Source organism: Physella acuta, unplaced genomic scaffold (assembly GCF_028476545.2).
Source record: "Physella acuta isolate Inbredline_101_S28 unplaced genomic scaffold, ASM2847654v3 ptg000951l, whole genome shotgun sequence".
Classification (NCBI taxonomy): Eukaryota; Metazoa; Mollusca; class Gastropoda; family Physidae; genus Physella; species Physella acuta.
Genome location: NW_026732468.1, coordinates 308,964 through 334,260, shown reverse-complemented (window position 1 = coordinate 334,260; position 25,297 = coordinate 308,964). Strand labels below are relative to the sequence as shown.

The 25,297-nt window shown below is 44.6% G+C and overlaps 2 protein-coding genes across 2 annotated transcripts in view; one reads left to right on the top strand and one right to left on the bottom strand.

Annotated features, from left to right (window-relative positions):
• The first annotated feature begins 3,281 nt into the window (after positions 1-3,281).
• Positions 3,282-17,997, top strand: LOC131953772 (tryptophan--tRNA ligase, cytoplasmic). Its single transcript, XM_059317140.1, has 9 exons — positions 3,282-3,448; positions 5,167-5,300; positions 9,403-9,511; positions 10,104-10,223; positions 11,907-12,089; positions 13,290-13,503; positions 14,306-14,479; positions 17,224-17,364; positions 17,612-17,997. Exons 2-9 carry the CDS (start codon positions 5,183-5,185, stop codon positions 17,768-17,770), a joined length of 1,218 nt encoding a protein of 405 aa, XP_059173123.1. The 5' UTR covers positions 3,282-3,448; positions 5,167-5,182; the 3' UTR covers positions 17,771-17,997.
• Positions 17,998-19,163: 1,166 nt separating this feature from the next.
• LOC131953773 (HHIP-like protein 2) overlaps positions 19,164-25,297 on the bottom strand; it is a 30,372-nt gene continuing 24,238 nt past the window's right edge. Inside the window, exons 9-10 of the mRNA XM_059317141.1 lie at positions 19,972-20,053; positions 19,164-19,512 (exon numbers count right to left, since the gene is read on the bottom strand). Coding sequence (XP_059173124.1) covers positions 19,449-19,512; positions 19,972-20,053 — 146 coding nt within the window. The 3' untranslated portion in view covers positions 19,164-19,448. The remainder of the gene's footprint in view (positions 19,513-19,971; positions 20,054-25,297) is intronic.

The following is a 25,297-nucleotide window of genomic DNA, read 5'->3' as shown; positions in this document are numbered from 1 at the left end:
GGCGGTAGACTTTTTGGAGGAGATGCCTGGAAGAAACTCTGAACACTATGACCTGTAGAAGTCAACATTATCGCTCCAGTATTAGCCCATAATGTCCCTACATTAGCCCACAATGTCCCTACATTAGCCCACAATGCCCCTACATTAGCCCACAATGCCCCTACATTAGCCCACAATGTCCCTACATTAGCCCACAACGCCCCTACATTAGCCCACAATGCCCCTACATTAGCCCACAATGTCCCTACATTAGCCCACAATGTCCCTACATTAGCCCACAATGTCCCTACATTAGCCCACAATGCCCCTACATTAGCCCACAATGTCCCTAAATTAGCCCACAATGCCCCTACATTAGCCCACAATGCCCCTACATTAGCCCACAATGCCCCTACATTAGCCCACAATGTCCCTACATTAGCCCACAATGCCCCTACATTAGCCCACAATGCCCCTACATTAGCCCACAATGTCCCTACATTAGCCCACAATGTCCCTACATTAGCCCACAATGCCCCTACATTAGCCCACAATGCCCCTACATTAGCCCACAATGCCCCTACATTAGCCCACAATGCCCCTACATTAGCCCACAATGCCCCTACATTAGCCCACAATGTCCCTACATTAGCCCACAATGCCCCTACATTAGCCCACAATGCCCCTACATTAGCCCACAATGTCCCTACATTAGCCCACAATGTCCCTACATTAGCCCACAATGCCCCTACATTAGCCCACAATGCCCCTACATTAGCCCACAATGTCCCTACATTAGCCCACAATGCCCCTACATTAGCCCACAATGCCCCTACATTAGCCCACAATGTCCCTACATTAGCCCACAATGTCCCTAAATTAGCCCACAATGCCCCTACATTAGCCCACAATGTCCCTACATTAGCCCACAATGTCCCTACATTAGCCCACAATGCCCCTACATTAGCCCACAATGCCCCTACATTAGCCCACAATGTCCCTACATTAGCCCACAATGCCCCTACATTAGCCCACAATGCCCCTACATTAGCCCATAATGCTCTGTTGTCCATGTACCGACCTACACAGTCACGTGACCCAATACCATATACCATCACGTGAGAACAATAATCATGGACGCTTACACAATAGACAACACCTGTAGCTGCTAATAGACAACACCTGTAGCTGCTAATAGACAACACCTGTAGCTTCTAATAGACAACACCTGTAGCTGCTAATAGACAACACCTGTAGCTTCTAATAGACAACACCTGTAGCTGCTAATGAACAACACCTGTAGCTTCTAATAGACAACACCTGTAGCTGCTAATGAACAACACCTGTAGCTGCTGATAGACAACACCTGTAGCCGCTAATGAACAACCCCGACCTGTCGTCCTATTAAACCTGTGAGCCTGTCACAAACCCATTGACACGGGTTCTCATGTCAGCGCCCCAGTGTGACTACATTTTTGCCGCCCTCCTTCACCTTATAACATCACAAGTTCCGTGTGGGGTATGTCTGCCACACAAGAGATGCTGCTCTAAAACAAACATCAGCAAACACAAACAATAGTGTAGTATTTTATACAGTTGCTAATTATTTACTTCAGTATTTAACTTGGCCTACACTACCCCAGAAAGAAAGTTAATGGTAGTTTTGGTAAGTCATAGCTACCCACTTCATTACAACCACGTCATGCCTATAAATAGAACGAAAGTAATTCCCTTGCTACAGCAGTCAATCGGGAATTTCCGCATTTAATATGTTTTTACCCCGCATTTTCTTAGTGAAACGTTGCACCGTAAGCCTAACAAGAAAACTATTTTTAAACTCACGAGTCAGCATTTCAGGAAAAGTTGGTCTGTGTTTTTACCTAAATGATAAATGTACAGCCGATGAGGCATATTCCCTGTAGCCACACATCCACGCCTAACCCTAACCCACGACGGTTAAATCAAATACTACAACTATGTATCTACTCAACCACGGCAAAGTGTTTGAATGTTTCCTTTCCTTCAACTGTCCACCAAACTAGACAACAAGAACACGACCAACGAAGCGAATGGTCACCTCCTCACATAGCACCATTCAGGCAGTGGCGTCGCTAGGTCGGATGTCACCCGGTAACAGTGGCGTCGCTAGGTCGGATGTCACCCGGTGCGGCACTGTTTGGTGTCACCCCCCCCCCCCCCCCAACAAAAAACTATTAATGTTTATTTTGCAACGTCTTCAGTTGCCCCCCCCCCCCCCCTCGCATAGCTTTACACTGTTCACATATAATAGTAACGATGTTTACCTTTAGTAGGTTTTTAACACAGCTGGATGTAGCATTGTTAACTCTATAGAGTATAGAGCCACCCTCGGCCAAACTTGTTTCTAACATCGTGAGGTAGGAGTGTGGTCACGTGATTAACGTTACATTACAAGACGAGCTTTTAGGTGTGAGGGGAATTCTGTTCCTGGAAAATGTGCTGACATATTTTCTTAGGAAATTCGTACCTAAAATTTTCCTGCAATGAAACGAACAAAATCAATAAAAACGACTCGTGAATGCTTTAGGTCAGCATTCCGTAGTTGGGATTCTAACTCTTTTTTTTTTTACATAAATTGTTTAAAATTATTTCATTTGTCAAGTTGTTTTTACGTAGTTACCGCCCTCCACTTTTTCGATTCTTTTAAACTAGTTATTGTTTTCTTAAACCACGTATTATATTTTACCAGAAGCTGCCATTGTAATTTAGAAGCAGTGGCTTCCTGGAAAACACGTCGCTTCACATGAGCTATATTTAGACAGGAAAGAGGAGATAACTTGGCACAAATGGTAAAAAACGAGATACACAGTTCACTGCCCCTTTAGACACATATCTGTGAGGGCGGCGCTAGATTTCTACTCCCCCCCCCCTAGCTTCCCTAATTATTTAGACAGTTCACCCCATCAGCACAACAAATGCATAGCTTTGACAAGCATTTACCAGCATTTACCAGCTTTGACAAGCATTTACCAGCATTTACCAGCTTTGACCAGCTTTGACCAGCACTGACCAACCTCACCGTGCACTTATTTCAGTGTCCTACACTGGCGTAGGCAGGATTTAGTCACAGAGGGTGGGGGGGGGGGGGGGGGTACAAAATCACAAAATTATGAAATCTGAAAACTTTTCACCGAAAATAAAATTTTCTTTAAAAATAAAAACAAAACTAAAACAACAACAAAAGCGAATGGCTTACTGTATATATTTACAATGAGCAGACGACAAATTTCCGCACCCGTTGGCCAGGTGCCCATTGAGACGTGGCAAGTCAATTTTCCACGAAAAATCGGCCAGAAAAAATTGAACTTATAAAATAGCTGGCTGTATGTGTTGGTCTTATTGGGGTGGAGAGTTCTGTCGTCGAGTTAGGCGTGCAACACTTCTGGTCATTTCTTCGAAGCATTCGGTGAACCGAATTTCTGATATTACGGTAATACATTCAAAAATTTTGGTTATAAGATAATAATACATATTTAAATTTTAAAATATTTAGTTAACAGCAAAAATTACTTTAATAACTTTTTTTAAAGACTATAATCTTCTGGCAAAGAAAAAAGCATCTTTGAATAATGATCTACTTTTAGCTTTGTGTTCTCCAAACATTTGTTTAGCTTTGTGTTCTCCAAACATTTGTTTAGCTTTGTGTTCTTCAAACATTTGTTTAGCTTTGTGTTCTCCAAACATTTGTTTAGCTTTGTGTTCTTCAAACATTTGTTTAGCTTTGTGTTCTCCAAACATTTGTTTAGCTTTGTGTTCTCCAAACATTTGTTTAGCTTTATGTTCTCCAAACATTTGTTTAGCTTTGTGTTCTCCAAACATTTGTTTAGCTTTGTGTTCTTCAAACATTTGTTTAGCTTTGTGTTCTCCAAACATTTGTTTAGCTTTGTGTTCTCTAAACATTTGTTTAGCTTTGTGTTCTCCAAACATTTGTTTAGTTTTGTGTTCTCTAAATATTTGTTTAGCTTTGTGTTCTCCAAACATTTGTTTAGCTTTGTGTTCTTCAAACATTTGTTTAGTTTTGTGTTCTCTAAACATTTGTTTAGCTTTGTGTTCTCTAAACATTTGTTTAGCTTTGTGTTCTCCAAACATTTGTTTAGCTTTGTGTTCTTCAAACATTTGTTTAGCTTTGTGTTCTTCAAACATTTGTTTAGCTTTGTGTTCTCCGAACATTTGTTTAGCTTTGTGTTCTCCGAACATTTGTTTAGCTTTATGTTCTCCAAACATTTGTTTAGCTTTGTGTTCTTCAAACATTTGTTTAGCTTTGTGTTCTCCGAACATTTGTTTAGCTTTGTGTTCTCCGAACATTTGTTTAGCTTTATGTTCTCCAAACATTTGTTTAGCTTTGTGTTCTTCAAACATTTGTTTAGCTTTGTGTTCTCCAAACATTTGTTTAGTTTTGTGTTCTCTAAATATTTGTTTAGCTTTGTGTTCTCCAAACATTTGTTTAGCTTTGTGTTCTTCAAACATTTGTTTAGTTTTGTGTTCTCTAAACATTTGTTTAGCTTTGTGTTCTCTAAACATTTGTTTAGCTTTGTGTTCTCCAAACATTTGTTTAGCTTTGTGTTCTTCAAACATTTGTTTAGCTTTGTGTTCTTCAAACATTTGTTTAGCTTTGTGTTCTCCGAACATTTGTTTAGCTTTGTGTTCTCCGAACATTTGTTTAGCTTTATGTTCTCCAAACATTTGTTTAGCTTTATGTTCTCCAAACATTTGTTTAGCTTTATGTTCTCCAAACATTTGTTTAGCTTTATGTTCTCCAAACATTTGTTTAGCTTTATGTTCTCCAAACATTTGTTTAGCTTTATGTTCTCCAAACATTTGTTTAGCTTTATGTTCTCCAAACATTTGTTTAGCTTTGTGTTCTCCAAACATTTGTTTAGCTTTATGTTCTCCAAACATTTGTTTAGCTTTATGTTCTCCAAACATTTGTTTAGCTTTGTGTTCTTCAAACATTTGTTTAGCTTTGTGTTCTCCGAACATTTGTTTAGCTTTATGTTCTCCAAACATTTGTTTAGCTTTATGTTCTCCAAACATTTGTTTAGCTTTATGTTCTCCAAACATTTGTTTAGCTTTATGTTCTCCAAACATTTGTTTAGCTTTATGTTCTCCAAACATTTGTTTAGCTTTATGTCCTCCTTTGATCAACAGCTGAAGTCCTACCACCATGGCGCAAGACCTGGGGGACATAGAAAAACTGAGCGTGGAGGGTGGGGAGGACATCGTCACCCCATGGGACGTTAGCGCGGAGGAGGTGACCGGCATCGATTATGCTAAATTGATTGGTAAATTATTGATTGATTTTATGTGAGGATGTTTGTGTGTGGAGGAAGTGACGTCATCAGTATGTTGTCTGTGCAAGGGATGAACTAGGTGAAATAGTTTGATTTGGTCACGTGAGGTGTGGGTCTAGGGTGGGGGGGGGGTTAGGGGGTCTTCTTAAAGTACGTCACGCACATCTACGTGGTTGTCATCTGCCACGTGCAGTGGAGGGGGGGGGTGCGGGGTTTTGGAATAATGAGGAACAATTCAGAACGAATAAACCCCCACCTTTATTCTAGAACAATCGTTAGTTGGGGCTGGAGTTGACACCAGTTTTATGTGAGGGTCCATGGTGTGGTATTTTGTGAGGGTCCATGGTGTGGTATTTTGTGAGGGTCTTTAGTGTAGTATTTTGTGAGGGTCTATAGTGTGGTATTTTGTGAGGGTCTATAGTGTGGTACTTTGTGAGGGTCCATTGTGTGGTAGATTGTGAGGGTCTATAGTGCGGTATTTTGTGAGGGTCTTTAGTGTAGTATTTTGTGAGGGTCTTTAGTGTGGTATTTTGTGAGGGTCTATAGTGTGGTATTTTGTGAGGGTCTTTAGTGTAGTATTTTGTGAGGGTCTATAGTGTGGTATTTTGTGAGGGTCTATAGTGTGGTACTTTGTGAGCAGTGGCGTAGCCAGGATCGTCTCAAGGGGGGGGGGGGTTCCAATTTTTACCCGTGGACAAAACTTTCGATTTGCACCCCCCCCCCCTCAAACTTTTGATTTGCACCCCCCCCCCCCCCTCAAACTTTCGATTTGCACCCCCCCCCTCAAACTCTCGATTTGCACCCCCCCCTCAAACTTTCGATTTGCACACCCCCCTCAAACTTTCGATTTGCACCCCCCCCTCAAACTTTTGATTTGCACCCCCCCCTCAAACTTTCGATTTGCACCCCCACCCTCAAACTTTTGATTTGCACCCCCCCTCATACTTTTTATATATACCGAGGGGTCTATGGGGGGGGGGGGGGGTTATGACCCCCCTAACCCCCCCTGCCTACGCCACTGTTTGTGAGGGTCCATTGTGTGGTAGATTGTGAGGGTCTATAGTGCGGTATTTTGTGAGGGTCTTTAGTGTAGTATTTTGTGAGGGTCTTTAGTGTGGTATTTTGTGAGGGTCTATAGTGTGGTATTTTGTGAGGGTCTTTAGTGTAGTATTTTGTGAGGGTCTATAGTGTGGTATTTTGTGAGGGTTTATAGCGTGGTATTTTGTGAGGGTCTTTAGTGTGGTATTTTGTGAGGGTCTATAGTGCGGTATTTTGTGAGGGTCTATAGTGTGGTATTTTGTGAGGGTCTATAGCGTGGTATTTTGTGAGGGTCTATAGCGTGGTATTTTGTGAGGGTCCATGGTGTGGTATTTTGTGAGGGTCTATAGTGGGAAATTTTTGTGAGGGTCTATAGCGTGGTATTTTGTGAGGGTCCATGGTGTGGTATTTTGTGAGGGTCTATAATGTGGTATTTTGTGAGGGTCTATAATGTGGTTTTTGTGAGTGGGGGGGGGGGGTGAGTTGAATGTCACTAAAATTGCCTAACGTCACTTATGGACGTCCCTGATACAATAGCAGGCTATTCGTGATATTGATCATATCGGTTAAGTAGCGATTCAAGATTTGTATTCAACACTAATCAGCAGACACCAGCCATGTTGACGCATTCACCTGAGGGAGGGGGCGGCACAGGTTAGGTAGCACACCGCTAATTTAAACATTCACTGATATGCTTTCTATTGGGAAAAACCTGTCCCCCACTCCACCGCTAAGATCAAGTCAGCATGTTCTGACATTCTATTGCCGTGTTTATCTCTGATCTGACGAGAAAATCGATCCGATCAAATTAAATCACGTCTTATCGACCTGGTGTGTTGGAGGAAAAAATCATTTGTTTTTTTTTAATTGAATTAAGCAGTCGTCTAGTTTGTGTGGGGGTGGGTCACTGGGTGGGGGTGGGTCATGGCTGGGGGTGGGTCACTGGCTGGGGGTAACTGGCTGGGGGTGGGTCACTACTGGGGGTGGGTCACTGGCTGGGGGGTAACTGGCTGGGGGTGGGTCACTGGCTGGGGGTGGGTCACTGTCTGGGGGTGGGTCACTAACTGGGGGTGGGTCACTGGCTGGGGGTAACTGGGTGTGGGTGGGTCACTGGCTGGGGGTGGGTCACTGGCTGGGGGTGGGTCACTGGCTGGGGGTGGGTCACTGGCTGGGGGTGGGTCACTGGCTGGGGGTGGGTCACTGGCTGGGGGTGGGTCACTGGCTGGGGGTGGGTAACTGGGTGTGGGTGGGTCACTGGCTGGGGGTAACTGGCTGGGGGTGGGTCACTGGCTGGGGGTGGGTCACTGGCTGGGGGTGGGTCACTGGCTGGGGGTGGGTCACTGGCTGGGGGTGGGTCACTGGCTGGGGGTGGGTCACTGGCTGGGGGTGGGTCACTGGCTGGGGGTGGGTCACTGGCTGGGGGTGGGTCACTGGCTGGGGGTGGGTCACTGGCTAGGTCACTGTCTGGGGGTGGGTCACTAACTGGGGGTGGGTCACTGGCTGGGGGTAACTGGGTGTGGGTGGGTCACTGGCTGGGGGTAACTGGCTGGGGGTGGGTCACTGGCTGGGGGTGGGTCACTGGCTGGGGGTGGGTCACTGGCTGGGGGTAACTGGCTGGGGGTGGGTCACTGGCTGGGGGTGGGTCACTGGCTGGGGGTGGGTAACTGGGTGTGGGTGGGTCACTGGCTGGGGGTAACTGGCTGGGGGTGGGTCACTGGCTGGGGGTGGGTCACTGGCTGGGGGTGGGTCACTGGCTGGGGGTAACTGGCTGGGGGTGGGTCACTGGCTGGGGGTGGGTCACTGGCTGGGGGTGGGTCACTGGCTGGGGGTGGGTCACTGGCTGGGGGTGGGTAACTGGGTGTGGGTGGGTCACTGGCTGGGGGTGGGTCACTGGCTGGGGGTGGGTCACTGGCTGGGGGTGGGTCACTGGCTGGGGGTGGGTCACTGGCTGGGGGTGGGTCACTGGCTGGGGGTGGGTCACTGGCTGGGGGTGGGTCACTGGCTGGGGGTGGGTAACTGGGTGTGGGTGGGTCACTGGCTGGGGGTGGGTCACTGGCTGGGGGTGGGTCACTGGCTGGGGGTGGGTCACTGGCTAGGTCACTGGCTGGGGGTGGGTCACTGGCTGGGGGTCACTGGGTGTGGGTGGGTCACTGGGTGGGGGTGGGTCACTGGCTGGGGGTGGGTCACTGGCTGGGGGTGGGTCACTGGCTGGGGGTCACTGGGTGTGGGTGGGTCACTGGGTGTGGGTTGGTCACTGGGTGGGGGTGGGTCACTGGCTGGGGGTGGGTCACTGGCTGGGGGTGGGTCACTGGCTGGGGGTGGGTCACTGGCTGGGGGTGGGTCACTGGCTGGGGGTGGGTCACTGGCTGGGGGTGGGTCACTGGCTGGGGGTGGGTCACTGGCTGGGGGTGGGTCACTGGCTGGGGGTGGGTCACTGGGTGTGGGTGGGTCACTGGGTGGGGGTGGGTCACTGGCTGGGGGTGGGTCACTGGCTGGGGGTGGGTCACTGGCTGGGGGTCACTGGGTGTGGGTGGGTCACTGGGTGTGGGTTGGTCACTGGGTGGGGGTGGGTCACTGGCTGGGGGTCACTGGGTGTGGGTAAGTCACTGGGTGGGGGTGGGTCACTGGGTGGGGGTGGGTCACTGGGTGGGGGTGGGTCACTGGGTGGGGGTGGGTCACTGGATGAGGTGGGTTCACTATATGGGCGTTAAGGTGGGTCACTGGTTGGGGGTCACTGGGTGTGGGTGGGTCACTGGCTGGGGGTGGGTCACTGGATGAGGTGGGTTCACTATATGGGGGTTAAGGTGGGTCTCTGGATGGGGTTAGTCCCTTGACCATGCTGTCTGGCGAGTAGGTTTAGCTAAATAGCTAGTTAATCTGAGCAACACCAACACACCGTCCCAGAGCCTTTACAGTTAGCGTCTCAAGTCACAGCTTTACAGCGCATGTCCCACTAAATCTCTACCCCATAGAACACCCCCATATAGAACATACAGAACTCACACAGCACGTAGTCCTGCCATCCACACCATTGTAAATTTAATTCTTTTACCAGTCAAGTTTGGGAGTGTTCCAATCGACCACCAGCTGATCAGCAGAATTGAGAAGGTCACAGGTAAACCCACCCACTACTTCCTCAAGCGTGGCATCTTCTTCTCACACAGGTCAGTTATAGAACCGGATGCGGTCATTTCCCTTTATACCTGCTAAGCAAATACTTTGTGTACATGCACACCTTTTGTACACATATCAGCTTGACCACGAATCATTCAACACACGAATCATTCAGCACACGAATCATTCAACACACGAATCATTCAACACACGAATCATTTAACACACGAATCATTCAACACACGAATCATTCAACACACGAATCATTCAACACACAAATCATTCAACACACGAATCATTCAACACACGAATCATTCAACACACGAATCATTCAACACACGAATCATTCAACACACGAATCATTCAACACACGAATCATTCAACACACGAATCATTCAACACACGAGTCTTTCAACACACGAGTCATTCAACACACGAATCATTCAACACACGAATCATTCAACCCACGAATCATTTAACACACGAATCATTCAACACACGAATCATTCAACACACGAGTCATTCAACACACGAATCACTCAACACACGAATCATTCAACACACGAATCACTCAACACACGAATCATTCAACACGTCGATAGTTGTAACCTTGACCTTCATAACATGTCCCCTGTTTCACAGGGAGATGGAGCGTATCCTTGACCTTTACGAGCAGAAAAAGCCCTTCTATCTCTACACTGGCCGTGGGCCATCGTCTGAGGCCATGCACATGGGCCACCTCGTCCCCTTCCTCTTCACTAAGTAAGTTAACATTTTACTTTACCAAGTAAGTTAACACATTACTTCACCCAGTAAGTTAACACTTTACTTCACCAAGTAACTTTACTTCACCCAGTAAGTTAACACTTTACTTCACCCAGTAAGTTAACACTTTACTTCACCAAGTAACTTTACTTCACCAAGCAAGTTAACACTTTACTTTACCAAGTAAGTTAACACATTACTTCACCCAGTAAGTTAACACTTTACTTCACCAAGTAACTTTACTTCACCCAGTAAGTTAACACTTTACTTCACCCAGTAAGTTAACACTTTACTTCACCAAGTAACTTTACTTCACCAAGCAAGTTAACACTTTACTTCACCAAGTAAGTTAACACTTTACTTCACCCAGTAAGTTAACACTTTACTTCACCCAGTAAGTTAACACTTTACTTCACCCAGTAAGTTAACACTTTACTTCACCCAGTAAGTTAACACTTTACTTCACCAAGTAACTTTACTTCACCCAGTAAGTTAACACTTTACTTCACCCAGTAAGTTAACACTTTACTTCACCAAGTAACTTTACTTCACCCAGTAAGTTAACACTTTACTTCACCCAGTAAGTTAACACTTTACTTCACCAAGTAACTTTACTTCACCCAGTAAGTTAACACTTTACTTCACCCAGTAAGTTAACACTTTACTTCACCCAGTAAGTTAACACTTTACTTCACCAAGTAACTTTACTTCACCCAGTAAGTTAACACTTTACTTCACCAAGTAACTTTACTTCACCCAGTAAGTTAACACTTTACTTCACCCAGTAAGTTAACACTTTACTTCACCCAGTAAGTTAACACTTTACTTCACCAAGTAACTTTACTTCACCCAGTAAGTTAACACTTTACTTCACCAAGTAACTTTACTTCACCCAGTAAGTTAACACTTTACTTCACCAAGTAAGTTAACACTTTACTTCACCCAGTAAGTTAACACTTTACTTCACCCAGTAAGTTAACACTTTACTTCACCCAGTAAGTTAACACTTTACTTCACCAAGTAACTTTACTTCACCCAGTAAGTTAACACTTTACTTCACCCAGTAAGTTAACACTTTACTTCACCAAGTAACTTTACTTCACCCAGTAAGTTAACACTTTACTTCACCCAGTAAGTTAACACTTTACTTCACCAAGTAACTTTACTTCACCCAGTAAGTTAACACTTTACTTCACCCAGTAAGTTAACACTTTACTTCACCCAGTAAGTTAACACTTTACTTCACCAAGTAACTTTACTTCACCCAGTAAGTTAACACTTTACTTCACCAAGTAACTTTACTTCACCCAGTAAGTTAACACTTTACTTCACCCAGTAAGTTAACACTTTACTTCACCCAGTAAGTTAACACTTTACTTCACCAAGTAACTTTACTTCACCCAGTAAGTTAACACTTTACTTCACCAAGTAACTTTACTTCACCCAGTAAGTTAACACTTTACTTCACCAAGTAAGTTAACACTTTACTTCACCCAGTAAGTTAACACTTTACTTCACCCAGTAAGTTAACACTTTACTTCACCCAGTAAGTTAACACTTTACTTCACCATTAAGTTAACATCTCTCTGAACTCAAAAACTTGTCATGTTGTGTAGATGCCCTACTCTGTTGAACACGTCACTAAACTCCCCCCCCCCCCATATTCCCCCCTCCCCCCAGGTGGCTACAGGAAACGTTTAACGTCCCCCTAGTCATCCAGGTGACTGACGACGAGAAGTTTCTCTGGAAGGACATCCCCATCGACAGGATGAAGCAGATCGCCTTTGAGAATGTGAAGGACATCATCGCCCTAGGCTTCGACATGGAGAAAACTTTTATCTTCTGCAACTTTAACTACATGGGGTCAGTGTTTCTTCTAGACTTTTCTCTCAGGGGGGGGGGGTGACGCTACATGGGGTCAGTGTTTCTTCAAGACTTTTCTCTCAGGGGGGGGGGCACTTTAAATTTTCGGTGGAGAGAATGACCGGCAGGTACATAGGGTGAGTGACCGGCACACATGTTTCTTACTTCTTGTCTATTTACATGTCTTTGGCAATGGCAAGTTATAGAAAAAGTTGAGTTCCATGTGCAAGTGAAGTAGAATTTATGTTTCTGTGACCCGGCATATGAAGGGATTGTGTGGTCAGCGCTACGCCCGGCTGCTTTTACTTTCTCAAACGCGACTTAGGTACCCATTAGAGTTGGGTGGACTCAGGGACATTCTACGGATTCAAACTCAAGACTTTAGCCACCCCACTTTAGGGTTAAGAGTCGTATGTTGTACCATTTAACCATTAAACATAACCAATATGTTATTTGGCTTTTATTTTGGACGGTAACGTTTGTAAAAGTTTATTTTTTCCAAGAAAAGAATTTATTTAAATTTCCGAGAAAATGTCGCCGCTGAATGACAATCGATCAAGTAGGCTAACCGAGATGATCGCCCTTCTCAAATCTCTCTGGACGGGAAAGGTTAGCCTCGATGTCAATAATTGCTGTTCTAATGAGGCTCGGTGTAAGACAAAAACAAATTAAACTAATTGGTTTTGTCTGATGTCAACCTCGCCAGACAAACTTTAATCAAGGCTAATTTTAGACTGGGTGTTTAGAAATTCCCCCCCTCCCGCCCCCACACGCCATGGGGGATTTACGCTGCAGAAATTTGAGGAGACGACTTTAAAGGTTGATTTAAAAAACAAGATTGACTTTCTTGTTGTCCGCTAATAGACTGGTCGATGTTAGATTCTCAACAACTTTAAGATACAGCCCTAAAGAAGCAGGCAAACATATTTCAGTACATAAACTTTTGATCGTCAAACTTTCGTTAAACTTCTGATGAGCTATATAAACGAAATTTATATAGATAACGTATACTTTTACCAGTGTTCGCCCCCCCCCACCCGAAATGTTGTCCGCCCTCTCCCCCCCCCCCCCCCCCCCGAAAATATCAAGTGCTACACAAAACAAAAGTCTGGAAGAAACACTGGATGAACTTGTGATGAACTTGAAGTGTTAGTGTATCTGGCCTATCACGTGATCGTTTCGTCAACTATTTTTGTCCAGGCAATGTCCAGAATTCTACCAGCTCATTGTCCAGATTGAGAAACACGTGACCTTCAACCAGGCTAAGGCTATTTTTGGATTCACCGACAGCGACTCCATCGGGAAAATCTCTTTCCCGGCCATACAGGCGGCGCCCAGCTTCAGTTCAGCTTTCCCGCACATCTTCAGCGGCAGGTCAGACCTGCCCTGTCTCATTCCCTGCGCCATAGACCAGGTCGGTAGCCTGTAGCCTGTCTGTAGCCTGTCTGTAGCCTGTCTGTAGCCTGTCTGTAGCCTGTCTGTAGCCTGTCTGTAGCCTGTCTGTAGCCTGTCTGTAGCCTGTCTGTAGCCTGTAGCCTGTCTGTAGCCTGTAGCCTGTCTGCAGCCTGTCTGTAGCCTGTCTGTAGCCTGTCTGTAGCCTGTCTGTAGCCTGTCTGTAGCCTGTCTGCAGCCTGTCTATAGCCTGTCTGTAGCCTGTCTATAGCCTGTCTGTAGCCTGTCTGTAGCCTGTCTGTAGCCTGTCTGTAGCCTGTAGCCTGTCTGTAGCCTGCCTGTAGCCTGTCTGTATCCTGTAGCCTGTCTGTAGCCTGTCTGTAGCCTGTCTGTAGCCTGTCTGTAGCCTGTCTGTAGCCTGTAGCCTGTCTGTAGCCTGTCTGTAGCCTGTCTGTAGCCTGTCTGTAGCCTGTCTGTAGCCTGTCTGTAGCCTGTCTGTATCCTGTAGCCTGTCTGTAGCCTGCCTGTAGCCTGTCTGTAGCCTGTCTGTAGCCTGTCTGTAGCCTGTCTGTAGCCTGTCTGTATCCTGTAGCCTGTCTGTAGCCTGTCTGTAGCCTGTCTGTAGCCTGTCTGTAGCCTGTCTGTAGCCTGTCTGTAGCCTGTCTGTAGCCTGTCTGTAGCCTGTCTGTAGCCTGTCTGATCCCCTGTTTATACTATGACCCCTGTAGGACCCCTAATGTTTATACTCTGACCCCTGTAGGACCCCTAATGTTTATACTCTGACCCCTGTAGGACCCCTAATGTTTATACTCTGACCCCTGTAGGACCCCTACTTCCGGATGACCAGGGATGTGGCGCCCAAGCTGAAGCTCCCCAAACCCGCCCTGCTCCACTCCATCTTCTTCCCCGCCCTGCAGGGCGCCACCTCCAAGATGTCCGCCAGCGACGAGAATTCTTCCATCTTTCTCACAGACAGCCAGGACAGCATCAAGACAAAGGTTAGTCCCGTGGGGGGGGGGGGATTGAGTAGCAGGGAGAGGGGTATGACTGTGTTTGGGTGAAAAGTCCTGCAATAGGGTTAGGTTTGAGGGGTCGAAGGTGTTTGTTAAGGAGCATGAAGGGGTTGTGTCTTGGGAGTCTTGTCATGGGGTGTCATGCGGGGGTCGTGAACGGATTGTGGGGGAGGGGAGCTATGTTGTGGGGGAGGGGAGCTTTGTTGTGGGGGAGGGGAGCTTTGTTGTGGGGAAGGGGAGCTTTGTTGTGGGGGGAGGGGGGCTTTGTTGTGGGGGAGGGGAGCTTTGTTGTGGGGGGGAGGGGGGCTTTGTTGTGGGGGAGGGGAGCTTTGTTGTGGGGGAGGGGAGCTTTGTTGTGGGGGAGGGGAGCTTTGTTGTGGGGGAGGGGAGCTTTGTTGTGGGGAAGGGGAGCTTTGTTGTGGGGGGAGGGGGGCTTTGTTGTGGGGGAGGGGAGCTTTATTGTGGGGGGAGGGGGGCTTTGTTGTGGGGGAGGGGAGCTTTGTTGTGGGGGAGGGGAGCTTTGTTGTGGGGGAGGGGAGCTTTGTTGTGGGGGAGGGGAGCTTTGTTGTGGGGGAGGGGAGCTTTGTTGTGGGGGAGGGGAGCTTTGTTGTGGGGGAGGGGAGCTATGTTGTGGGGGAGGGGAGCTTTGTTGTGGGGGAGGGGAGCTTTGTTGTGGGGGGAGGGGGGCTTTGTTGTGGGGGAGGGGAGCTTTGTTGTGGGGGAGGGGAGCTTTGTTGTGGGGGAGGGGAGCTTTGTTGTGGGGGAGGGGAGCTTTGTTGTGGGGGAGGGGAGCTTTGTTGTGGGGGAGGGGAGCTTTGTTGTGGGGGAGGGGAGCTATGTTGTGGGGGAGGGGAGCTTTGTTGTGGGGAGGGGAGCTTTGTTGTGGGGGAGGGGAGCTATGTTGTGGGGGAGGGGAGCTTTGTTGTGGGGGAGGGGAGCTTTGTTGTGGGGGAGGGGAGCTTTGTTGTGGGGGAGGGGAGCTTTGTTGTGGGGGAGGGGAGCTATGTTGTGGGGGAGGGGAGCTTTGTTGTGGGGGAGTGGAGCTTTGTTGTGGGGGAGGGGAGCTTTGTTGTGGGGGAGGGGAGCTATGTTGTGGGGGAGGGGAGCTTTGTTGTGGGGGAGGGGAGCTTTGTTGTGGGGGAGGGGAGCTTTGTTGTGGGGGGAGGGGGGCTTTGTTGTGGGGGAGGGGAGCTTTGTTGTGGGGGAGGGGAGCTATGTTGTGGGGGAGGGGAGCTTTGTTGTGGGGGAGGGGAGCTTTGTTGTGGGGGAGGGGAGCTTTGTTGTGGGGGAGGGGAGCTTTGTTGTGGGGGAGGGGAGCTTTGTTGTGGGGGAGGGGGGCTTTGTTGTGGGGAGGGGAGCTTTGTTGTGGGGGAGGGGGGCTTTGTTGTGGGGAGGGGAGCTTTGTTGTGGGGGAGGGGAGCTATGTTGTGGGGGAGGGGAGCTTTGTTGTGGGGGAGGGGAGCTTTGTTGTGGGGGAGGGGAGCTTTGTTGTGGGGGAGGGGAGCTTTGTTGTGGGGGAGGGGAGCTTTGTTGTGGGGGAGGGGAGCTATGTTGTGGGGGAGGGGAGCTTTGTTGTGGGGGAGGGGAGCTTTGTTGTGGGGGAGGGGGGCTTTGTTGTGGGGGAGGGGAGCTTTGTTGTGGGGGAGGGGAGCTTTGTTGTGGGGGAGGGGAGCTTTGTTGTGGGGGAGGGGAGCTTTGTTGTGGGGGAGGGGAGCTTTGTTGTGGGGGAGGGGAGCTTTGTTGTGGGGGAGGGGAGCTATGTTGTGGGGGAGGGGAGCTTTGTTGTGGGGAGGGGAGCTTTGTTGTGGGGGAGGGGAGCTATGTTGTGGGGGAGGGGAGCTTTGTTGTGGGGGAGGGGAGCTTTGTTGTGGGGGAGGGGAGCTTTGTTGTGGGGGAGGGGAGCTTTGTTGTGGGGGAGGGGAGCTATGTTGTGGGGGAGGGGAGCTTTGTTGTGGGGGAGGGGAGCTTTGTTGTGGGGGAGGGGAGCTATGTTGTGGGGGAGGGGAGCTATGTTGTGGGGGAGGAGAGCTTTGTTGTGGGGGAGGGGAGCTTTGTTGTGGGGGGAGGGGGGCTTTGTTGTGGGGGAGGGGAGCTTTGTTGTGGGGGAGGGGAGCTATGTTGTGGGGGAGGGGAGCTTTGTTGTGGGGGAGGGGAGCTTTGTTGTGGGGGAGGGGAGCTTTGTTGTGGGGGAGGGGAGCTTTGTTGTGGGGGAGGGGAGCTTTGTTGTGGGGGGAGGGGGGCTTTGTTGTGGGGGGAGGGGGGCTTTGTTGTGGGGGAGGGGAGCTTTGTTGTGGGGGAGGGGAGCTATGTTGTGGGGGAGGGGAGCTTTGTTGTGGGGGAGGGGAGCTTTGTTGTGGGGGAGGGGAGCTTTGTTGTGGGGGAGGGGAGCTTTGTTGTGGGGGAGGGGAGCTTTGTTGTGGGGGAGGGGAGCTATGTTGTGGGGGAGGGGAACTTTGTTGTGGGTCTTGCTAGGACAGTAGTGTGTTGTTGGTAGTGGACATCGTGTTGGTGGGGTTGTGTCAGGGTTGGGCGGGGGGGGGGAATACAGTGCTAGAATGGATTGTGCTGAAGTGTCCCCCCTCCACACACACACCCAGCAGCTGTGTTGGGTGCCAATCATTAGCCAGGTGTCCCCTACACATGTCCTGCAGTCATTAGCCAGGTGTCCCCTACAAAAGTCCTACAGTCATTAGCCAGGTGTCCCCTACACATGTCCACCTGTCATGCAGGTGATGAAGTACGCCTTCTCCGGTGGGCAGCCGACCATCGACCAACACAAGAAGTTGGGCGGCAACTGTGACATCGACGTGTCCTACCAGTATCTCAAGTTCTTCTTGGAGGACGACCACAAGCTCGAGCAATTAAGGAAGGTAATTACGGTCGTTATATAGCGTCTTTAGAAACTGGTGGAGGAGTGTGTTAAAAAAATCTGGAAATCAGAAACTGGCCTCAGGTCTATTTACTTGGCGGAACAACATGAAATAAAACTTAATAAAAAACAGAATTAAATTTAAACATAAAATAACAAGGAAACACGCAACATGGTCTTTATACAAGTAAATATGTAAACATCAATTTGTAACACTAATCTCTCCCTCCCCCCTCCCCCACCCTCAGGACTACACCTCAGGGACCTTGTCGACCAACGAGTTGAAGCTCGAACTTGTCGCTGTCCTACAGAAACTTGTAAGGGAGATCCAAGAAAACAGGAAACTTGTCACGGATGATATGGCCCGCCAGTTCATGGTGCCAAGAAAACTCAAGTTTCAATACTAGGCTAGGCTAGGCTAGGCTAGGCTAGGCTAGGCTAGGCTAGGCTACAAATTGTTCAAAATTTCATGCCTGAATGCTTGATAATGGTTTCTTTTTAACTGGATGTAAGGTTGTGATCAGTGTTAAAAATGGACATGTATTTTTGCTAATTAAATTTGTTTTATTTATGTAATCGTGTGGTCAGTGTTAGAAATGGACATGTATTTTTGCTGATTAAATGTGGTTTAAGATGTCGTTTCTGGCTTGCTATGTAAAAATGGCTCATGCCTCCAGTGAACTCATATATGGAGTGACGTCACTATAGGGTGCAGGGGTGATGACCGCACCCCTAGACCCGTGATCTCCACAAAACGTCCCACCCTGGAGCATCGATCACCGAGTTTCAATAAGGAAAGGGCGGGATTGGGGGGGGGGGGGGGGGGGGTCACGTGACTATCACGTATTTGAGCAAAGGTAATCAAATTAGTAGAGGTACAGGCTACACATAGACCAGAGGTACAGGCGGTGGTTTACTGTACAAGAAACTTGGACCAGAGGTGTAAATATAAAACACAACACACCACATAAGTTATGAAGTGTAAATATAATACACCAACACACCACATAAGTTATGAAGTGTAAATATAAAACACAACACACCACATAAGTTATGAAGTGTAAATATAATACACCAACACACTAGTTCTTTGAAATACTTTATTGAGTCTCAAATTGAAAGTGTAGAAAAGCTGTAGATATTACAAGCACAAAGCAGAAAGAGAAAAAAAAAACAGTTTTTAAAAAAAGTGCCACTTTCAAGCACCAAACTTCTCCCAATACGAGCCTCAGTTAAACACGTGCTATCAGACGGAGAACACACGAGAACATGTTCGCTGCCAGCTACAAGACGTTCTTTATCTCACAAACCACTAGACCTAATCTTGTTCTTACCCAACCTAATCTTGTTCTAACCTTAGCTAATCTTGATCTAACCTAAGCTAATCTTGTTCTAACCTTAGCTACTCTTGTTCTAGCCTAACCTAATCTTGTTCTAACCCTAACTACAATCCATGGTTTCCCCCAAAATTCCAACAAAAACAACTGACCACCAGTCTGGACATCAAGGTACCGGCCAGCACCCTCTTTCTAAATCTGAACCAATCAAAGAAGAATATCTAGCAGCGAGTAGAGACACATGACACATCAGCAGAGTACCACAGGAGGAAAATATAAAGCTAGGCCCAGCTGTCGCTAGGTTTGATGTCATTTATAGCCTTAGATCTGTTGTTCAGGGTCATTCAGTGTTGTAACCATTTAGGGGGAGGGGGTGGTCTTTCTATCGGTCCACTTCCGGTCAATTAATACCCTCAATAAGTGACCTCTCGTTACATCCAGCCCAGGTCTTTGACCCCTGAACTGTGAGCAGCAAGTAACTCATTTACACACACAAGACATCAGAAAAACATATTTACACACAGAAGACATCAGAAAAACGTTTAAAAGATGTGAAAAACATGAACACGATTATGTACAAAAATAATTTCTTAATTAAAGCGTTTGTGAAAAAAAAAAAACAAAAAAAAAACCCAACTCCGTTAAGTATTGAGGTTTGAGCAAATAATTAGTTCAAAGGTCACAAGGTTGGACACATGGAAGCGAGGATGCTTTAAAATATTGAGGTAGACAACTAAAGGAATTAGTACTACAAGATAAGGAGAATGAAGAGAAAAATGAACCATCGTAATGACGTCAGGGGCGCACCGGTGCTGTGGAGAAGGATGGTAGAATTATCCAGGGGTGGGAGGTGTACACACACATTCACTATATATATATATATATATATATATATATATATATATATATATATATATATATATATATATATATATATATTTATTTATTTATTTATTTATGTATACATGGGTACAGCTACAAATAACGAAGTATGTTCGTGGCTAGAACAGATTGTTGAGAGTTAAATTTTTTTATGGGGAAAATTTTTGTGAAATACGTGTAAAATTAACGACAGAATTAAATTCGTATCTCGGGGTAGCACTGTTTAATGGAGATCAAGCTTTAGATAATCTAGGACCCATAAAGTCCCACACGGGTCAAGCTTTAGATCATCTAGTACCCATAAAGTCCCACACGGGTCTAGCTTTAGATCATCTAGGACCCATAAAGTCCCACACGGGTCAAGCTTAGACCCGTGAAGGTGTACCAACCTTCTAGGTGAGACCAACTTGTACATGGCGCCGGTGTTGGAGTGAACTTGAAAAGTTTGGGTCGTTAGGATGTATAGTTCGCCTGTAACAAGATTAAAATATGTGAACTTGACAAGTTTGGCTAGGCCCTAGGATGTATAGTTCGCCTGTAACAAGATTAAAATATGTGAACTTGAAAAGTTTGGCTCGTTAGGATGTATAGTTCGCCTGTAACAAGATTAAAATATGTGAACTTGAAAAGTTTGGCTAGACCCTAGGATGTATAGTTCGCCTGTAACAAGATTAAAATATGTGAACTTGAAAAGTTTGGCTAGGCCCTAGGATGTATAGTTCGCCTGTAACAAGATTAAAATATGTGAACTTGAAAAGTTTGGCTCGTTAGGATGTATAGTTCGCCTGTAACAAGATTAAAATATGTGAACTTGAAAAGTTTGGGTCGTTAGGATGTATAGTTCGCCTGTAACAAGATTAAAATATGTGAACTTGAAAAGTTTGGGTCGTTAGGATGTATAGTTCGCCTGTAACAAGATTAAAATATGTGAACTTGAAAAGTTTGGGTCGTTAGGATGTATAGTTCGCCTGTAACAAGATTAAAATATGTGAACTTGAAAAGTTTGGCTCGTTAGGATGTATAGTTCGCCTGTAACAAGATTAAAATATGTGAACTTGAAAAGTTTGGGTCGTTAGGATGTATAGTTCGCCTGTAACAAGATTAAAATATGTGAACTTGAAAAGTTTGGCTCGTTAGGATGTATAGTTCGCCTGTAACAAGATTAAAATATGTGAACTTGAAAAGTTTGGCTCGTTAGGATGTATAGTTCGCCTGTAACAAGATTAAAATATGTGAACTTGAAAAGTTTGGCTCGTTAGGATGTATAGTTCGCCTGTAACAAGATTAAAATATGTGACCTTGAAAAGTTTGGGTCGTTAGGATGTATAGTTCGCCTGTAACAAGATTAAAATATGTGAACTTGAAAAGTTTGGCTAGACCCTAGGATGTATAGTTCGCCTGTAACAAGATTAAAATTTGTGAACTTGAAAAGTTTGGGTCGTTAGGATGTATAGTTCGCCTGTAACAAGATTAAAATATGTGAACTTGAAAAGTTTGGCTCGTTAGGATGTATAGTTCGCCTGTAACAAGATTAAAATATGTGAACTTGAAAAGTTTGGGTCGTTAGGATGTATAGTTCGCCTGTAACAAGATTAAAATATGTGAACTTGAAAAGTTTGGCTCGTTAGGATGTATAGTTCGCCTGTAACAAGATTAAAATATGTGAACTTGAAAAGTTTGGCTCGTTAGGATGTATAGTTCGCCTGTAACAAGATTAAAATATGTGAACTTGAAAAGTTTGGCTCGTTAGGATGTATAGTTCGCCTGTAACAAGATTAAAATATGTGAACTTGAAAAGTTTGGCTCGTTAGGATGTATAGTTCGCCTGTAACAAGATTAAAATATGTGAACTTGAAAAGTTTGGCTAGACCCTAGGATGTATAGTTCGCCTGTAACAAGATTAAAATATGTGAACTTGAAAAGTTTGGCTCGTTAGGATGTATAGTTCACCTGTAACAAGATTAAAATATGTGAACTTGAAAAGTTTGGCTCGTTAGGATGTATAGTTCACCTGTAACAAGATTAAAATATGTGAACTTGAAAAGTTTGGCTCGTTAGGATGTATAGTTCGCCTGTAACAAGATTAAAATATGTGAACTTGAAAAGTTTGGCTCGTTAGGATGTATAGTTCGCCTGTAACAAGATTAAAATATGTGAACTTGAAAAGTTTGGCTCGTTAGGATGTATAGTTTGCCTGTAACAAGATTAAAATATGTGACCTTGAAAAGTTTGGCTCGTTAGGATGTATAGTTCGCCTGTAACAAGATTAAAATATGTGACCTTGAAAAGTTTGGCTCGTTAGGATGTATAGTTCGCCTGTAACAAGATTAAAATATGTGAACTTGAAAAGTTTGGCTCGTTAGGATGTATAGTTCGCCTGTAACAAGATTAAAATATGTGACCTTGAAAAGTTTGGGTCGTTAGGATGTATAGTTCGCCTGTAACAAAATTAAAATATGTGAACTTGAAAAGTTTGGCTCGCTAGGATGTATAGTTCGCCTGTAACAAGATTAAAATATGTGAACTTGAAAAGTTTGGGTCGTTAGGATGTATAGTTCGCCTGTAACAAGATTAAAATATGTGAACTTGAAAAGTTTGGGTCGTTAGGATGTATAGTTCGCCTGTAACAAGATTAAAATATGTGAACTTGAAAAGTTTGGCTCGTTAGGATGTATAGTTCGCCTGTAACAAGATTAAAATATGTGAACTTGAAAAGTTTGGCTCGTTAGGATGTATAGTTCGCCTGTAACAAGATTAAAATATGTGAACTTGAAAAGTTTGGCTCGTTAGGATGTATAGTTCGCCTGTAACAAGATTAAAATATGTGAACTTGAAAAGTTTGGCTCGCTAGGATGTATAGTTCGCCTGTAACAAGATTAAAATATGTGAACTTGAAAAGTTTGGCTCGTTAGGATGTATAGTTCGCCTGTAACAAGATTAAAATATGTGAACTTGACAATTTTGGCTCGTTAGGATGTATAGTTCGCCTGTAACAAGATTAAAATATGTGACCTTGAAAAGTTTGGCTCGTTAGGATGTACAGTTCGCCTGTAACAAGATTAAAATATGTGACCTTGAAAAGTTTGGGTCGTTAGGATGTATAGTTCGCCTGTAACAAGATTAAAATATGTGAACTTGAAAAGTTTGGCTCGCTAGGATGTATAGTTCGCCTGTAACAAGATTAAAATATGTGAACTTGAAAAGTTTGGCTCGCTAGGATGTATAGTTCGCCTGTAACAAGATTAAAATAATATGAACTTGAAAAGTTTGGGTCGTTAGGATGTATAGTTCGCCTGTAACAAGATTAAAATATGTGAACTTGAAAAGTTTGGGTCGTTAGGATGTATAGTTCGCCTGTAACAAGATTAAAATATGTGAACTTGAAAAGTTTGGCTCGTTAGGATGTATAGTTCGCCTGTAACAAGATTAAAATATGTGAACTTGAAAAGTTTGGCTCGTTAGGATGTATAGTTCGCCTGTAACAAGATTAAAATATGTGAACTTGACAATTTTGGCTCGTTAGGATGTATAGTTCGCCTGTAACAAGATTAAAATATGTGACCTTGAAAAGTTTGGCTCGTTAGGATGTACAGTTCGCCTGTAACAAGATTAAAATATGTGACCTTGAAAAGTTTGGGTCGTTAGGATGTATAGTTCGCCTGTAACAAGATTAAAATATGTGAACTTGAAAAGTTTGGCTAGGCCCTAGGATGTATAGTTCGCCTGTAACAAGATTAAAATATGTGAACTTGAAAAGTTTGGCTAGGCCCTAGGATGTATAGTTCGCCTGTAACAAGATTAAAATATGTGAACTTGAAAAGTTTGGCTAGACCCTAGGATGTATAGTTCGCCTGTAACAAGATTAAAATATGTGAACTTGAAAAGTTTGGCTAGACCCTAGGATGTATAGTTCGCCTGTAACAAGATTAAAATATGTCAACTTGAAAAGTTTGGCTCGTTAGGATGTATAGTTCGCCTGTAACAAGATTAAAATATGTGAACTTGAAAAGTTTGGCTAGACCCTAGGATGTATAGTTCGCCTGTAACAAGATTAAAATATGTGAACTTGAAAAGTTTGGCTCGTTAGGATGTGTAGTTCGCCTGTAACAAGATTAAAATATGTGAACTTGAAAAGTTTGGCTCGTTAGGATGTATAGTTCGCCTGTAACAAGATTAAAATATGTGAACTTGAAAAGTTTGGCTAGACCCTAGGATGTATAGTTCGCCTGTAACAAGATTAAAATATGTGAACTTGAAAAGTTTGGCTCGTTAGGATGTATAGTTCGCCTGTAACAAGATTAAAATATGTGAACTTGAAAAGTTTGGGTCGTTAGGATGTATAGTTCGCCTGTAACAAGATTAAAATATATGAACTTGAAAAGTTTGGCTAGACCCTAGGATGTATAGTTCGCCTGTAACAAGATTAAAATATATGAACTTGAAAAGTTTGGCTAGACCCTAGGATGTATAGTTCGCCTGTAACAAGATTAAAATATGTGAACTTGAAAAGTTTGGGTCGTTAGGATGTATAGTTCACCTGTAACAAGATTAAAATATGTGAACTTGAAAAGTTTGGGTCGTTAGGATGTATAGTTCGCCTGTAACAAGATTAAAATATGTGAACTTGAAAAGTTTGGCTCGCTAGGATGTATAGTTCGCCTGTAACAAGATTAAAATATGTGAACTTGAAAAGTTTGGCTCGTTAGGATGTATAGTTCGCCTGTAACAAGATTAAAATATGTGAACTTGAAAAGTTTGGCTCGTTAGGATGTATAGTTCGCCTGTAACAAGATTAAAATATGTGAACTTGAAAAGTTTGGCTCGTTAGGATGTATAGTTCGCCTGTAACAAGATTAAAATATGTGAACTTGAAAAGTTTGGCTCGTTAGGATGTATAGTTCGCCTGTAACAAGATTAAAATATGTGAACTTGAAAAGTTTGGCTGGTTAGGATGTATAGTTCGCCTGTAACAAGATTAAAATATGTGAACTTGAAAAGTTTGGCTAGACCCTAGGATATGGGCCTGTAACAAGATTAAAATATGTGAACTTGAAAAGTTTGGGTCGTTAGGATGTATAGTTCACCTGTAACAAGATTAAAATATGTGAACTTGAAAAGTTTGGCTAGATCCTAGGATGTATAGTTCGCCTGTAACAAGATTAAAATATGTGAACTTGAAAAGTTTGGCTAGATCCTAGGATGTATAGTTCGCCTGTAACAAGATTAAAATATGTGAACTTGAAAAGTTTGGCTCGTTAGGATGTATAGTTCGCCTGTAACAAGATTAAAATATGTGAACTTGAAAAGTTTGGCTCGTTAGGATGTATAGTTCGCCTGTAACAAGATTAAAATATGTGAACTTGAAAAGTTTGGCTCGTTAGGATGTATAGTTCGCCTGTAACAAGATTAAAATATGTGAACTTGAAAAGTTTGGCTCGTTAGGATGTATAGTTCGCCTGTAACAAGATTAAAATATGTGAACTTGAAAAGTTTGGCTGGTTAGGATGTATAGTTCGCCTGTAACAAGATTAAAATATGTGAACTTGAAAAGTTTGGCTAGACCCTAGGATATGGGCCTGTAACAAGATTAAAATATGTGAACTTGAAAAGTTTGGGTCGTTAGGATGTATAGTTCGCCTGTAACAAGATTAAAATATGTGAACTTGAAAAGTTTGGCTCGTTAGGATGTATAGTTCGCCTGTAACAAGATTAAAA

Excerpts from the sequence above, each read along its gene's own strand:
- LOC131953772 (XM_059317140.1), top strand. The coding sequence starts at position 5,183 with ATGGCGCAAGACCTGGGGGACATAGAAAAACTGAGCGTGGAGGGTGGG. Across the intron at positions 5,301-9,402 it reads CGATTATGCTAAATTGATTG|TCAAGTTTGGGAGTGTTCCA; the intron begins GTAAATTATTGA and ends TTCTTTTACCAG. Across the intron at positions 10,224-11,906 it reads GTCCCCTTCCTCTTCACTAA|GTGGCTACAGGAAACGTTTA; the intron begins GTAAGTTAACAT and ends CCCTCCCCCCAG.